This window comes from Eublepharis macularius, chromosome 16, assembly GCF_028583425.1.
Source record: "Eublepharis macularius isolate TG4126 chromosome 16, MPM_Emac_v1.0, whole genome shotgun sequence".
Taxonomy (NCBI): domain Eukaryota; kingdom Metazoa; phylum Chordata; class Lepidosauria; order Squamata; family Eublepharidae; genus Eublepharis; species Eublepharis macularius.
In genome coordinates this window covers 23067531-23080195 of record NC_072805.1, presented here as the reverse complement: position 1 = coordinate 23080195, position 12665 = coordinate 23067531, and the positions used below count along the sequence as shown (strand labels likewise).

General features: G+C 42.4%; 2 protein-coding genes across 4 annotated transcripts in view; one reads left to right on the top strand and one right to left on the bottom strand.

The window, feature by feature from the left end:
* CMC2 (C-X9-C motif containing 2) overlaps positions 1-9543 on the bottom strand; it is a 29502-nt gene extending 19959 nt beyond the window's left edge. Inside the window, exon 1 of one of the 2 annotated variants that reach the window (XM_055000629.1) lies at positions 9453-9543. The gene's annotated coding sequence lies outside the window, so the exon portion shown is untranslated. The remainder of the gene's footprint in view (positions 1-9452) is intronic. The other variant, XM_055000630.1, reaches the window with a different exon arrangement.
* Positions 9544-9737: 194 nt separating this feature from the next.
* The window catches only part of CENPN (centromere protein N), a 15522-nt gene continuing 12594 nt past the window's right edge, over positions 9738-12665 (top strand). For both annotated transcript variants that reach the window (XM_055000482.1, XM_055000481.1), the window contains exons 1-2: positions 9738-9797; positions 12387-12567. In XM_055000482.1, the coding sequence (XP_054856457.1) occupies positions 12397-12567 (171 nt within the window). In that variant the 5' untranslated portion in view covers positions 9738-9797; positions 12387-12396. The remainder of the gene's footprint in view (positions 9798-12386; positions 12568-12665) is intronic.

Genomic DNA, 12665 nt, shown 5'->3' with positions numbered 1-12665 from the left:
TTTATTTAATTTATATTTATTGATTTTTATGATATAATTTATACCTTTTCTGAAATGCAAAGTTAACTAATGAATGCAATCATTTTAAAAGTTGCGGCCCTCCGCTAACCTCCGCTCCCACAAAGTGGCTCCCGAGCCAAAACAATTGCCCACCCCTGCTCTAAGGCTTTTGTGCCCTGCAGAAAGCACTGAATTTTTCCACCACAGGAAATAATGGAGAATGGCTGTAGAGGGCCCCACAGAATTGGACTCAAGTTTCAATCTTCTTAATCTTGGAAGAACAGGCAGACCACTCCCCACAGTAATTTCAGTACCATTTACTCCAAAAACAGCCCCTCCAGCCCCACCGCCCTGGAAAGACTCCTCCTATAAAGATTCCCCTACAGGGAATACTGGACCTGCTTAATTTTGGAACCCTGAAAAAACACAAATCAGGAGCATGAACATCACCCATCCTGCAGTCACTCCATCGGCTGCCTATCAGTTACCGTGCTCAGTTCAAGGTATTGGTTATTACACACAAAGCTCATCATGGCCTTGGCTCAGTATACCTACAGAACTGCCTCTCTCACTATGTCCCTCCACGGCAGCTTTGCTCATTCGAACATGGTCTCTTGCAGGTGCCAGCCTGCACATGGGCAAAATCAACAGCAGCCCATACACGGGCTTTCTCTGTGGTGGCCCCTACCCTGTGGAATGGCCTGCCTGAAGAGGACAGAAGAGCCCCCCACTCTCCTGGCTTTCTGCAAACTATGCAAAACCGAATTATTCAAAAAGGCTTTTTTACTCAGATACGAGGGCAGCATTATAGGGAGGGATCTCAGATGCTCCGCTAATGAGTTAGGGACCACAGACTTCACCACTATGTTACCTTACATATTATCTGTTGCTTTAAATATGTACTCCTATATACTACCTGTGTTTCATGTTGTCTAATGTCAGTCCTAGAATGAATTATGTTCTGTTTCAGCAATTCTCCAACATACTGGATCCTTGCTAATGCTATGTCTTTGTAAACTTGTATTTATCAACCCTATGACATTGTGAATGGAAATGGCCTTGACATTGTATGGAAATGTCCTTGCTACTGATGGTACTAATCTCACACTATGTAATCCACCTTGAGTCTCAGTGAGAAAGGTGGACTATAAATGACATAATAAATAAATGACTGACTGACTGAATGAATGAATATGGCCTTCCTGGTAACCAAATAAAAATACCATTTTTTTTAGTGCACACCACTGACCAAAACCAAGAGTATAGACACTGCTATACACTTGGCAGGGTGCCAGCTGTGTCTATAAGTTACATGACAAGCAAGCAGTTATTCTGTGTTTCCATATAAGAAAAAGACATTTCTAGCTCTCAGTGTTGCAAGTCAGCTATCTTCAGACCTGAATCATCTTTAATCCCAATCTGAAACACAAGACCCACTTTTAATATTTTCTTGTATATGGGTTTTTCCCCCATTGCACTCTGGTAGTCGGTTCTCAGACTGTGGAAAAAGCTCCCTACCATAGCTCAATGAACTCTTGCCCACCTGTGGCGTTGTGCTTCCTTTAGGAGACAGCTGGTATGTAACACCTGTAATGACATCCCTCTATAAACTCTGAAATGGCCTGCAATATGCTTCGCTCACTGCCTTCCTTAGTATTCCCAAATGATTTCCGATGCTAAAGGCTCTTTTTCCTTAGATCTCTCAGTTTAACCCAAAGAACAGGACTGCAAAAATATTAAAGGATCATATTTTTAATGTAACAGATACCTTATGTTCCTGGGCTATTCCCACCCACCCCTCCACCCCACACACAATGAAGGGTAACAAATGTCAAAAAAGGGATGTAGTATACTAACAGTGCAATTCTAAGGGTTACACTGTTCTAAACCCATTGACTTTAATGGATTTAGAAGGCTATAAATCTGCTAATTGACCGCATTTGAGAAAAAGTTGCCTTGCAGCATCTAACGCTCTAACCTCCGTACCAGATTAGTGTACCTTCAAAAAGTTTATAACTGAATAAGATTAAAGGCGAGTTCCATGCTTGATTAAAAAAAAAAGGCTGACTGCCACTTCTTTATTTATTGTTGTTATGACAAAGATGCGGTGGGGGAGAATATTCGGCAGGAAGAATAGGTATAAACCAAAGACTTATGGATAACTGCTGTACCACAAATTGAAGACACGCACAAAAGGTGGCAGAAAAGCACTTTCTAAAAACTCATGTCCTGCCATTATTCCAGTAGTTACGTCAAAACGCGAAATCCATCTCTCCAAATCAAACTGACCAGGGATAGAGAGAGACCACCGAACTGGAGCAGCAGCAACAGCCCTGGAAATCATCTGTCTGCTCACTTGCTCCTGTCTTTTGAGGTCCTTGAAATCTGTCACTCCATGTGCTTTCAAAGACAGAGCCGAATTTGTCTTAAGCCCCCGCTTAGCCATAAATCAGTGTAACTACCACCACAGCATCTAAGTGCATACAGTGACTGCATTCCTGTCTACACTATTCCTTTGGCTCATACTAGAAACAAAACAAACAAAAATGCTTCCCCAGGTGCATCTGTTTCTAACCAGTTACTGAACTGTTCTGCTAATTCTGCTCAAACCAAACAGCTTCCCCCGCCTTTCACTGCCAAATCGCTCCCCAGCGTTGCATCCGCTGAGGAGGGGAAAAAATGAGCCGGGATTGTCTTGTCAGTTTCAAGAGAGGATTTATTTAATTCATATTGATGATAAGCAGCACCCTCCAGGGCTCAAGGCTTTAAGGTCAGGAAGGATGTTTGAAAACCCCTGGAGGAAATGGCACTTTCTTGGGAGGAATAAAGAGACGTTTAATAAACAGTCAATTACTAACGTTTTCGCTTTCTTACTGGGTGAACGGAATAGCCTTACTCTCCCCCTCCCAGAGACTGAAACTGCCTGCTGTTGCCCCATTTGGTGGGCATCAGCAGCAACAACAACAAAATCACCTATCTGCCACTAGAAGGAAGGAATGAGTAACTTCATGCCAACTTGGACCTCTTTCCTGCAACTCTCCCAGAGCATCTATAATTTTGTGCACTTCGCCCAGCCCATCTCCATTGCCAGGTGGAAACAGGTCTAGCCAAGATCATACAAATATACAAAGCTGCCTTCTATCAAGCAAGATCATTTGTCAATCTAAGCTCAGTAGCCTTCCAAGCTTTTCAGACCTGGAACCTGTTTTTAATGCCCAGCTGACATCAGAGGGCCAACAGAGCTGCAACAATATGACAGGAAATCACATAATAGCAGAGATCAACTCTAAAACCAAACAATACCAAAAATTAAAAGAAGCGACAGTAAAAAGGGGAAAAAAGCTAATCAATAAAGCACCACCACTGGGATATAATCAGATAATTGCTGAAATCAAAAGACCTAGCATCTGAAGACAGTCAGTGAAGGGGCCAAAAGAAGGAGAAGGGCGCCATAAAGTTGGGGCACCACAACCAAGAAGGCCCTGTCCTTACTTCTGAAGACTGTGCGAGTGCATGAGCGCATGCGGACGTGCACAAAGCAGGGCTTGCAATGAAGAACACAGTCTCTGGGAAGGAACCATTAAGTTCCAGTGACTTACCCACAAGTTCTATGATAACCAATAAGTTAAGGAACCGGAGTGAAACAAAAACATACTGGGAGAAGAGGGAGAGAATTTAGATGCATTTCACATCAGTCTGGTGCATTTGGGCATAATGTAGACAGATTTTTAGGGCAGCCTAGCAACAGGTTACATTTCATCTTCAAGGGTTATGTATTTATATCTAGCTGAATGGACAGACACTGTGCGTATTTATTCCTAGATGCAATAGAGGAGGAAGAAAGCAAGTATACAAAAGGGCTCCAAGTTACAGCTAAAAAGAAATCCCTTTACAACTATGAGAACCAGCCCAAGATGTGTTTGCTTTGTTCGCCTTGCTACTTTAAATATATATTAGCTTAGAAATTTGTGAGTTCCTTTGGGGAGAACATATTAATAAAATGTTAATTTGTATTATTTGAGGAACAGCCACACCTAGACTGAAGGTTTATCCAGACTTGACTTAAACTTTCTGGCATTTATGTCCATTGATAAATGACAATCCAACAAAATATGTGCAAGTGTCCACAAGGTGGTGCAGTAACAAAAAGAAAAGGGGGGGGGGGAGAACCAGCAGAACCACTGCAGGATTAATTTGTTCAATCACAATCTCTCGTGTCCTGTTTTATACATATAATTATTTTTGTCTGTAGTAGAATACTTCCACACAAAGTGTACAAAAGGCCTGCATTGTTGGTCACAACTTTTACAATTATTTCGTACAATTAACCTGAATTCCTAAGTAGATGTTTACAGAAATGCATGTTTCTCTGAAACTAAGCCTGTAGATGTTTGCCGGGTATGCTGTAAGGATCATACACAGTAAATGTTTTACAATAATATGGCTTAGAAAGAGGAGATTCCTACTCAACCACCAACTCAGTTATGCCACAGTACTTATGTTTTAGCTGGTCTGTCCCTATTGAAATTTGCAATTTACTAGATTCAGTTCAAGGATTTTTGGCTCGAGTGGACCGCACAAAAGTTTTCCTTTAATTCCCCCCACCCTGGCTAGCTTTGACCACCACTCAGCTGATTTTCACATTCAACATTATTCAATAGAAATGGTACAGTGGGTAGACTAGGATCTGGGAGACCCAAGTTCAAATCTCCACCCTGCCACAGAAGCTTGCTGGCTGCCCTTGGGCCAGTCACACATTCTCAGCCTAACCTCAGGCTTGTTGCGAGGATAAAATAGAGGGGAGGAGAACAACATAAGCCAATTTGGGTCCCTACTGATGAGAAATGGAGACTACAAATGAAGTAAACAACTGTGCCTCTTTCAGCCATCAGTTCCTAGCAGAGGCAACGCAAGTGCTGGAATGTCAGTCATGATGCTGAATGAAATGACGTTCATTCCCCAAGCGAGAAAGAAAGCTACTCTAGCAGACAGATGCTATCGTATCAGTCAAGTTACTACATCCAATAGAGTACATGGTATCCAAACGAATGCCTAGGACAAAGATTGAGCTATGTAGTGCAATCCTAAAAATGCTTTACTGGGAGCAAGTAAATAGGCCTAAATAGGATTCTGAGAAGACCTGCTGTCAGGCTCTGGGGTCCAAGCGTCAGAGCCTGGGGGAGATGTGCCCTCCAGGTCGGCCCCTCCCTCACGACAGCTGTTCGAAGGGTAGGCCTCAGAAAGGGAGAGGAGGGGGGTTCTGCGCACCCTGGTTCCCTCTCTCTCCTGTAGTGCTGCTGGCTACTCTCGCTCACACTCTCTCTCAGCTTCCTCTAGTCTCCACTACTCACTCCTCATCAGCCTCCCCTCTCACCTTTGTGTTTATAGGGGCCACCCTGATTGACCTCTCCCCCGGGCTCCAACTCATCTCCTCCTGCCAAGCGAGCTGTCAGGGAATCCTCTCCAATGGCGGGGGGGGCTGTTGGGACAGAGCATCTCCCTCCCCTCCTGCTCTGCCGCCCAATGGGGCAGGTGTTGTAGAGTGGGGCTGGCGGAGCCCCACCACACCCGCTGCAGCCAGGTCCACTCAGCCGGAGCACCTCCTGACTTGCTCTCTCAGGTGGCCAATGGAGGTGGGGCTCCTACACCTGCTGGGAACTTGAGATGCTGCCTGCCTGGGCTGCCTGAGGCTCTGTAGCTGCCGCCCATCAGTCCCGTCGTCTCCTGCTGCCTGTCGCGGCTTCTCTCCCCCTCCTCCGCTCTTGCCAAGGGCTTGCCTCCTGCTGAGGGTGGGGCAGTCTCAGCTCCCTCTCCTCCCATTGCCAGCTCTCCAGGTAAGTCTCAGGGAAGGGGGCTCTGCTTCTCCAGACACCTGCTTAGAATTGCACTGACAATTTCTCACCTTACCTTTACTTACAATACAATCTTATGCAAAATTATGCCAGTTGAAACCTATGGATTTAAGTGGGTTTAGATTACAGTAATTCTGCACAGGATTAAACTGCTAGTTTCAAATGGTAAAAGTATACCATGTGGGACAGCTTCCTTTATATTTTATATTTGTATTCAAAGACAATTTACAAGACAAATATCATTGTTATTTATTCATTGCTAATAGCCAATGGTTGTTGTAATCTTAAGATAAAAGATACAAAATGTAAAAGATTTTTTTTAAATACAGAGAAACCTTACAGACACCATAGGATAGCAATGTATAATAAAAAGACATTAAAGACATTAAAGTTCAGATTTTCTTCCCATAAGACAGATTAAAAAAGACTACAAAGCTCTTCATGGCCTTGGCCCAGCATACCTACAGGACTGCCTCCCTCCCTATGTTCCTCCACAGCAGTTTCATTTATCTGAACAGGGTCTCCTCTTTCTGTCATAGAAGCTCCCTGGGTGACCATGGGCCAGTCACATACTCAGCCTGAACTACGTCACAGCATTGCTGTGAGAATAAAAGGGGAAGAAAGAACAATGTAAGCATCTTTGTATCTCCACTGCTGAAAAAGGCAGGGTATAAATGAAGTAAGTAGGTAAATAAATATTTTGTGATTTTTGTACAGTCCTAGCAAAGGTATTGTTGCATTACCCTAATATGAACTTCTGAACCAACATGGTCGATTATGCTTTTATAGACAATGTCTCTCTATATTCCTCTTTCACTCTGCTGGTCTTCGTAGCTAGTCTTTTTCTACTTTAGCAACAACATAACCAACCTTTTGCATATAAAAATGCCTTCTGTGCATTCATAATCCCTATACCCCCACTCAGCATCAAGATCTAAACCCACCTCAACCATCTCTCCCACCTGCATGTGAGATTTCATTTGCTCTGCAACAGCATCCGCTGCACTGGTTTTGGAAGAAGGATGTGTTAATAAACTGGTCATAACAGCTCCCTTAAAAAATGTGATAGAATGTTCACATAGAATCGCACAATGCATGCAGCTGACCTTATACAATAGCTGCCATTTATACTCAGCAACATTTACTGCCTGGGTAAGTGATGAAAGGAGAAGGGAACAGTGCAGTGCCACTTTTTATTGCCGTAATATATCATTTCTCATATCTCACAAGCTCAAAGAGCACATACATAACAATGCAGAAAGAAAGAAAACTATTATAAGCAGAGGGAAAGGATTCCTGGTCACCTTTGTTTAGAATTCAGTAACACCAGTGTGGTAGAGTGGTTACAGTGTGAGACTAGGATCTGGGAGAACCAGTTTCGAATCTCTGCTCTACCAGGGAAGCTCAATGGGTGACCATGGGACAGTAAATGCCTCTCAGGACAGAGGAAAACAGTATAAATGCCATTGAATTCCCACTGGGGAGAAAGGCAGGGCATAAAAACAATTAAAAATTTCTAAGTCATTTTCAGTACTGGCATGTTGCAAGTAGATGCATATATAATCAAATACTTCAGAGCACTGGCCCCACTGGGATGGAGGGGGACAGATTAAGATGAAAGATTCGATCAAGAATCAACAGGTAGAATATTGGCCAAGCTATGAAACATTTTTTTAAAGAAGAGTGGGTAAAGAAAGAAAGGGAGGTGTCACAGAAGCAGAAAAAATAAAAAGTGATAGAATACAGAGAGAGGAGCAGAAAGGAAGACATGCATAGCAAAAAGGCTGCAATCCTAATAATGCTTTCCTAGGAGTCGGCCACAGTGAATAAAATAGAACATATTTTTGAGTAGCCTTCCTTGGGATTATGAGCCCTGTGGCACAGAGTGGTAAAATGCAGTATTGCAGCCCAAGCTCTGCTCACGATCTGAGTTCGATCCTGGTAGAAGCCAGGTTCAGGCAGCTGGCCTTCCATCCTTTCAAGGTCGGTAAGCTTCCTGGGGATAAAGTGTAGATGACTGGGGAAGGCAATGGCAAACCACCTCATAACAAAAAAAGTCTGTCAAGAAAACATTGTGATGCGATGTCCCCCCATGGGTCAGAAATGACTCGGTGCTTGCACAGGGGGACTTTTACCTTTCTTAGGATTAGTCCCTAAAATGGTCTCATTTAACTCTAACTGCTGCAACTGTTCTCATTCAAGGCCTTGCTAACAAATTAAAAGGGGAGAATGATGTAAACTGCTTTGGGTGCCTATTGTGGAGAAAAGCAGAAATAAATAAATGACCAGCGCTTTTATTTTCCCTAAAAAAACAAGATACCAATACTCATTATGTTCTCCCCTCTCAGTGAAAGTCCTAAATGACAAGAGATGCTGGTTCTCTATACCAATATGTAAATGACAATAAAAAGAACTTTAAAAGAAGCGGTCACCTATACAACGATATTGTTGGCTTCAGAAAATATCTGACAGTGACTTAGAGGGGCTAAAATAGGAAAAACTTTAGAACTCATTACGAATGTTTTAAAACATGCTTATATGAATACCATGCTTTACAGTCTTAAAACAACTCACAGCACTCAAAAATACACTGTATCTTCCCCTCAGCCTTGGAAACTTAACACACACATAAAAGAGAAGATAGGGGAAAAAAGAGATCAGTCTCTCAGGGGAAAAGTAAGAGTTCATATACAACTGTAACCACATTGATCACCTGTATATGTAGAAGAAAGCATTCCAGTCCCCCCTCTCCCTCAAAAAAAAGCCCAAAGCAAAATAGTCTTTCAGCAGGCAGGAACCATCAATGGTAAATAAGAACAACTGGGTAATATATAATACTGTTATTGCTACTGTCACTCTCAATACTAATACAGTTCTCTCTCTCTCTCTCACACACACACACACACACACACAGACAAACAAAACAGCAAAACAAAATAAAGTAACCTCGTGCTACCTTGCAGACTAAAGTATTTACTGGGCAATGCTTTACAAGGTTACTCCAATCTACACCATCTGAAATCAGTCGACAAGAGCCCAGTGGATGAAATACCTGAGCCGGGGCGGGTGGGAGGGACTAGCGGTTAGAGTGACAGACTAGGATCTGGGCAACCCAGGTTCAGCTCCCTACACTGTCACAGAAACTTGTTGAGTGACCTGGAGCTAGTTACACTCTTCCAGCCTAACCCACCTCACAGGGTTGTTGTGAGGATAAAATGGAGAAGAGAAGCATTATGTGAGCCATTTTGGGTCCTGTTTGGGGAAGAAGGTGGGGTATAAAGTAAAATAAATAAAGCCAATCCTCACTTAGCACAAATATTAACATATACGCTGTTATTGAGCAAAAATGAGAACAGCAGGGCTTAACAGCCGTGAAATACAAAAGCCCAACGTGTAGCTTTTTCTGTACCAGCCCGAATAGCGTAGAAAATAAGCACAGCAACCATGCACAACACTTGTAATTGAAAGTTTCTTCTCTTTAGCGCAATGCAACGTGGAATTACTCTAGTCTAACACCACTGATTTCAACGGGCTCAGAATGGAGCAACTCTTCATAAAATTACTCTATTTAAAACGGCACCTTTCCCACCTCACACTTACCCAAGCTTAGAAAGAACAATTTCGCACACAACATAGAAAGGGCATGACCCGGAAACAAACTTCATTTAGACCCGGAAGTAAAAAGTGGCGTAAACTCGACGGAAAGAAACAACAGGAGAGCGATCCGGAGGAGAGGGGACGGGCTAAAGAGCAGGCTCTTACTGCGCAAGGGCAAAGAGCGCGTGCTGGTGCCGGCGCGGTGATTGGTTAGCTTGGAGGCGAAGGCGGCGGCGATTGGTTGGTTCGAAGCGGTCGGGCGCTCGAGACAGTTGGTGGGTGTTTTTGAAGGGAGCGAGATTGAGGAGAGCAAAGTGGCGGTGGTACTTTCGGGATTTTCCCGTTTAGGTGAGTTTGAGCGGGGCCGGTGCGGATGAGCGTGGTCTGGGCGGGCGCAGGTAGGACCTATGAGGTGCCTGGCATAGCCCGAGTGGCTTTACTTAAGTGTAAAATCTTGGGTTGCTAACTTGCAAGTGTGGCCTGGAGATCTCCCGGAATCATAACTGGTCTCCAAACGGCAGAGATCAGCTCTCCTGGAGAAAATGGCAGCTTTGGAGGTTTGGAATCTGTGGCATTATATCCCGCTGAGGTTCCTCCCCTCCACAACCCCGCCTTCCCGAGGCTCCACCCCCAAACCTCCAGGAATTTCCTAACCCAGAGCTGGCAATTGTATTAAATTCCTTTGTAATCAATGGAGTCTGCTTGCAAGTAAATCTGCTTAGAACGAAAAGTTTTGGAAAGAGGTTGTAACTGGACCCGCAGGTTGTCGTGTTCTCAAATACACCCACTTACATAGGTGTGCTTTCTATTCATCCCTCTCCCAAGTTTTTGAATAGATGGAAGCAGGAACACTGTTCCATGTGTATCTCCTGTAACATGCTAGTTGCTTTCCTCTAGATGTCATGAATAGGATTTTTCTATAAACTTATTTTATTAGGCTCTGGTCTCAGATGCTTCCCTAACGAGTTAGGGACCATAGCCTTCATCACTGTGTTGCTTTAAGTCTGTGCTCATATGTGCTACCCATGCTTCAAGTATGATTCTACTGGGTAGTTATATGTTGTCTAATGTCAGTCCTAGAATTGCTTATGCTCTGTTTCAGCATTTCTTCAATGCTGTATTGGATTTTTGATAATATTATGTCTTTGTAAACTTGTTTATTTATTCACTCCATGGCATTGTTTATGGAAATGTCCTTGATATTGATTGTACTAATCTCACACTATGTAATCTGCCTTGAGTCTCAGTGAGAAAGGTAGACTATAAGTGATATAAATAAATTAAATAGTAATATCTCTTATTGTATTGGTCTTTTCATGTCAAAATATTGATTGAAATTTGTTATTACAATAGCCAAATCTTCAGCAGCCTTGTGCACCCTGTAGTATTTTCCATGTCCTTTTTTTGCCTTAACCTTGCAAGATCTCTAGCTTGATTCTCCTGTTAGCTGCTGGACTTCTGTTTTATTTTGCCTTTTCTTGCCTTGCAGTCCATTGTATTTATTTATGCTGCAGTGGCCTCTCCTGCCCTGTCTTTTAAAGCAATGATGTAGGTAGCAAACTGATCTTAAGCATTTCTTAATACTGTGTAATTGAACAGTCAGAACATTCAAAGAGCAACCAAAAATCTTGTGGTACTTTTAGAGGCAATCAGGTGTAGTGGGGCCTGAAGCTTTTGAGCGGAGAGTCCATTTTGAGGCAGCATCTTTCTAGACACCAGATCTTGGGGTCAAATAAAGAGGTAGGACTCATGGCTTGCTTGCAAGCTTCTTGGGAACACCACGCTCTCTTTATTTTGCTTATGGAGCTATGCAGTGCAAAGTGCCATGTACACATGAAAAGCATACTGCTTCCCTTTCATTCCCCACAACCACCTACCCAAGATAAGAAATGTTACTGAATGTGCTTGTACAGTTATGCACAATCAATGACTGCTTTTCTGAATGGTCACTCTCCTTATTTTTACATAGTTTACACAGAAACATCAGTATGTACTTTCATTGCAGTTCACTGATGGTTAACCCCACTGTTTACAATTACTTTCTCTGTACTTGTGGTGGTGCGTATCTGTATCTGCCAATGGAATAGAACACTTCCAGGATCCTAGAAAATGAAAGTACATACTGATGTTTCTGTGTAAACTATGTAAAAATAAGGAGAGTGACCATTCAGAAAAGCAGTCATTCATTGTGCATAACTGTACAAGCACATTCAGTAACATTTCTTATCTTGGGTAGGTGGTTGTGGGGAATGAAAGGGAAGCAGTATGCTTTTCATGTGTACATGGCACTTTGCACTGCATAGCTCCATAAGCAAAATAAAGAGAGCGTGGTGTTCCCAAGAAGCTTGCAAGCAAGCCATGAGTTCTACCTCTTTATTTGACCCCAAGATCTGGTGTCTAGAAAGATGCTGCCTCAACACACAAAAATTCCAATTAGCTGTTAATTTGTTTAATCCTTTCTACAAGCTGTCTAAAATCTTGTGTGGTAGTGACTTCTGAAAATGTATATTGTATGAAATAGTTGTTGCTTTTTTCTGATGAGAATCTACTGCTAGTTGGATGACCTTGAGCTTGTAATATTACGGCACTTTAGTATACAGAAATGTTTCCACAAAATTCATAGCTTAATAAATATTTGCAGTGGCCTCTCCTAATTGTTTTGAGCTTAATGCACCTTATATACTTGCTTCTAGAAATCCTGTGATAACTTGAGTTCTTTTATGTTATTCTTTTTTGTACCTGTTTTTTTTTTTTGTGGGGGGTGGCACCTTGAATTGCACACTGTTCCAAATCTGAATGCAAAACTGTTTATTTCAGTTCTTTGCATAATAATACTTAACATTATGCTTACCTGTTACGCTGCTGGAGTGTCCAAGTACAAAAAGTATCATAAGATGGTAACTCATAGAAGAACTTAATCTCTATTTTCTTTTGAAGTGGCTTCATTATGGATGAAATAGTCGCTGAATACATCAGGAGAACTGTACTGCGAATACCACGTTCAGAAATGGGGAGAATGCTGACTACATGGGGGGTTTTCTCTGAGAACCAGCTTCAGTCTATAAACTTACATCAGATAAAGGATAAATTGTCCCAAGAAGTAGTTCAGCTTTGTGAGGTGAGAACAAAACTTGAAAAAAGTTACATGAAAGAAGTATGCATGTTTTGCTGCCAGCTCTTCTGAGAAATATTGCAAAATATTTTTGTGGGATATCT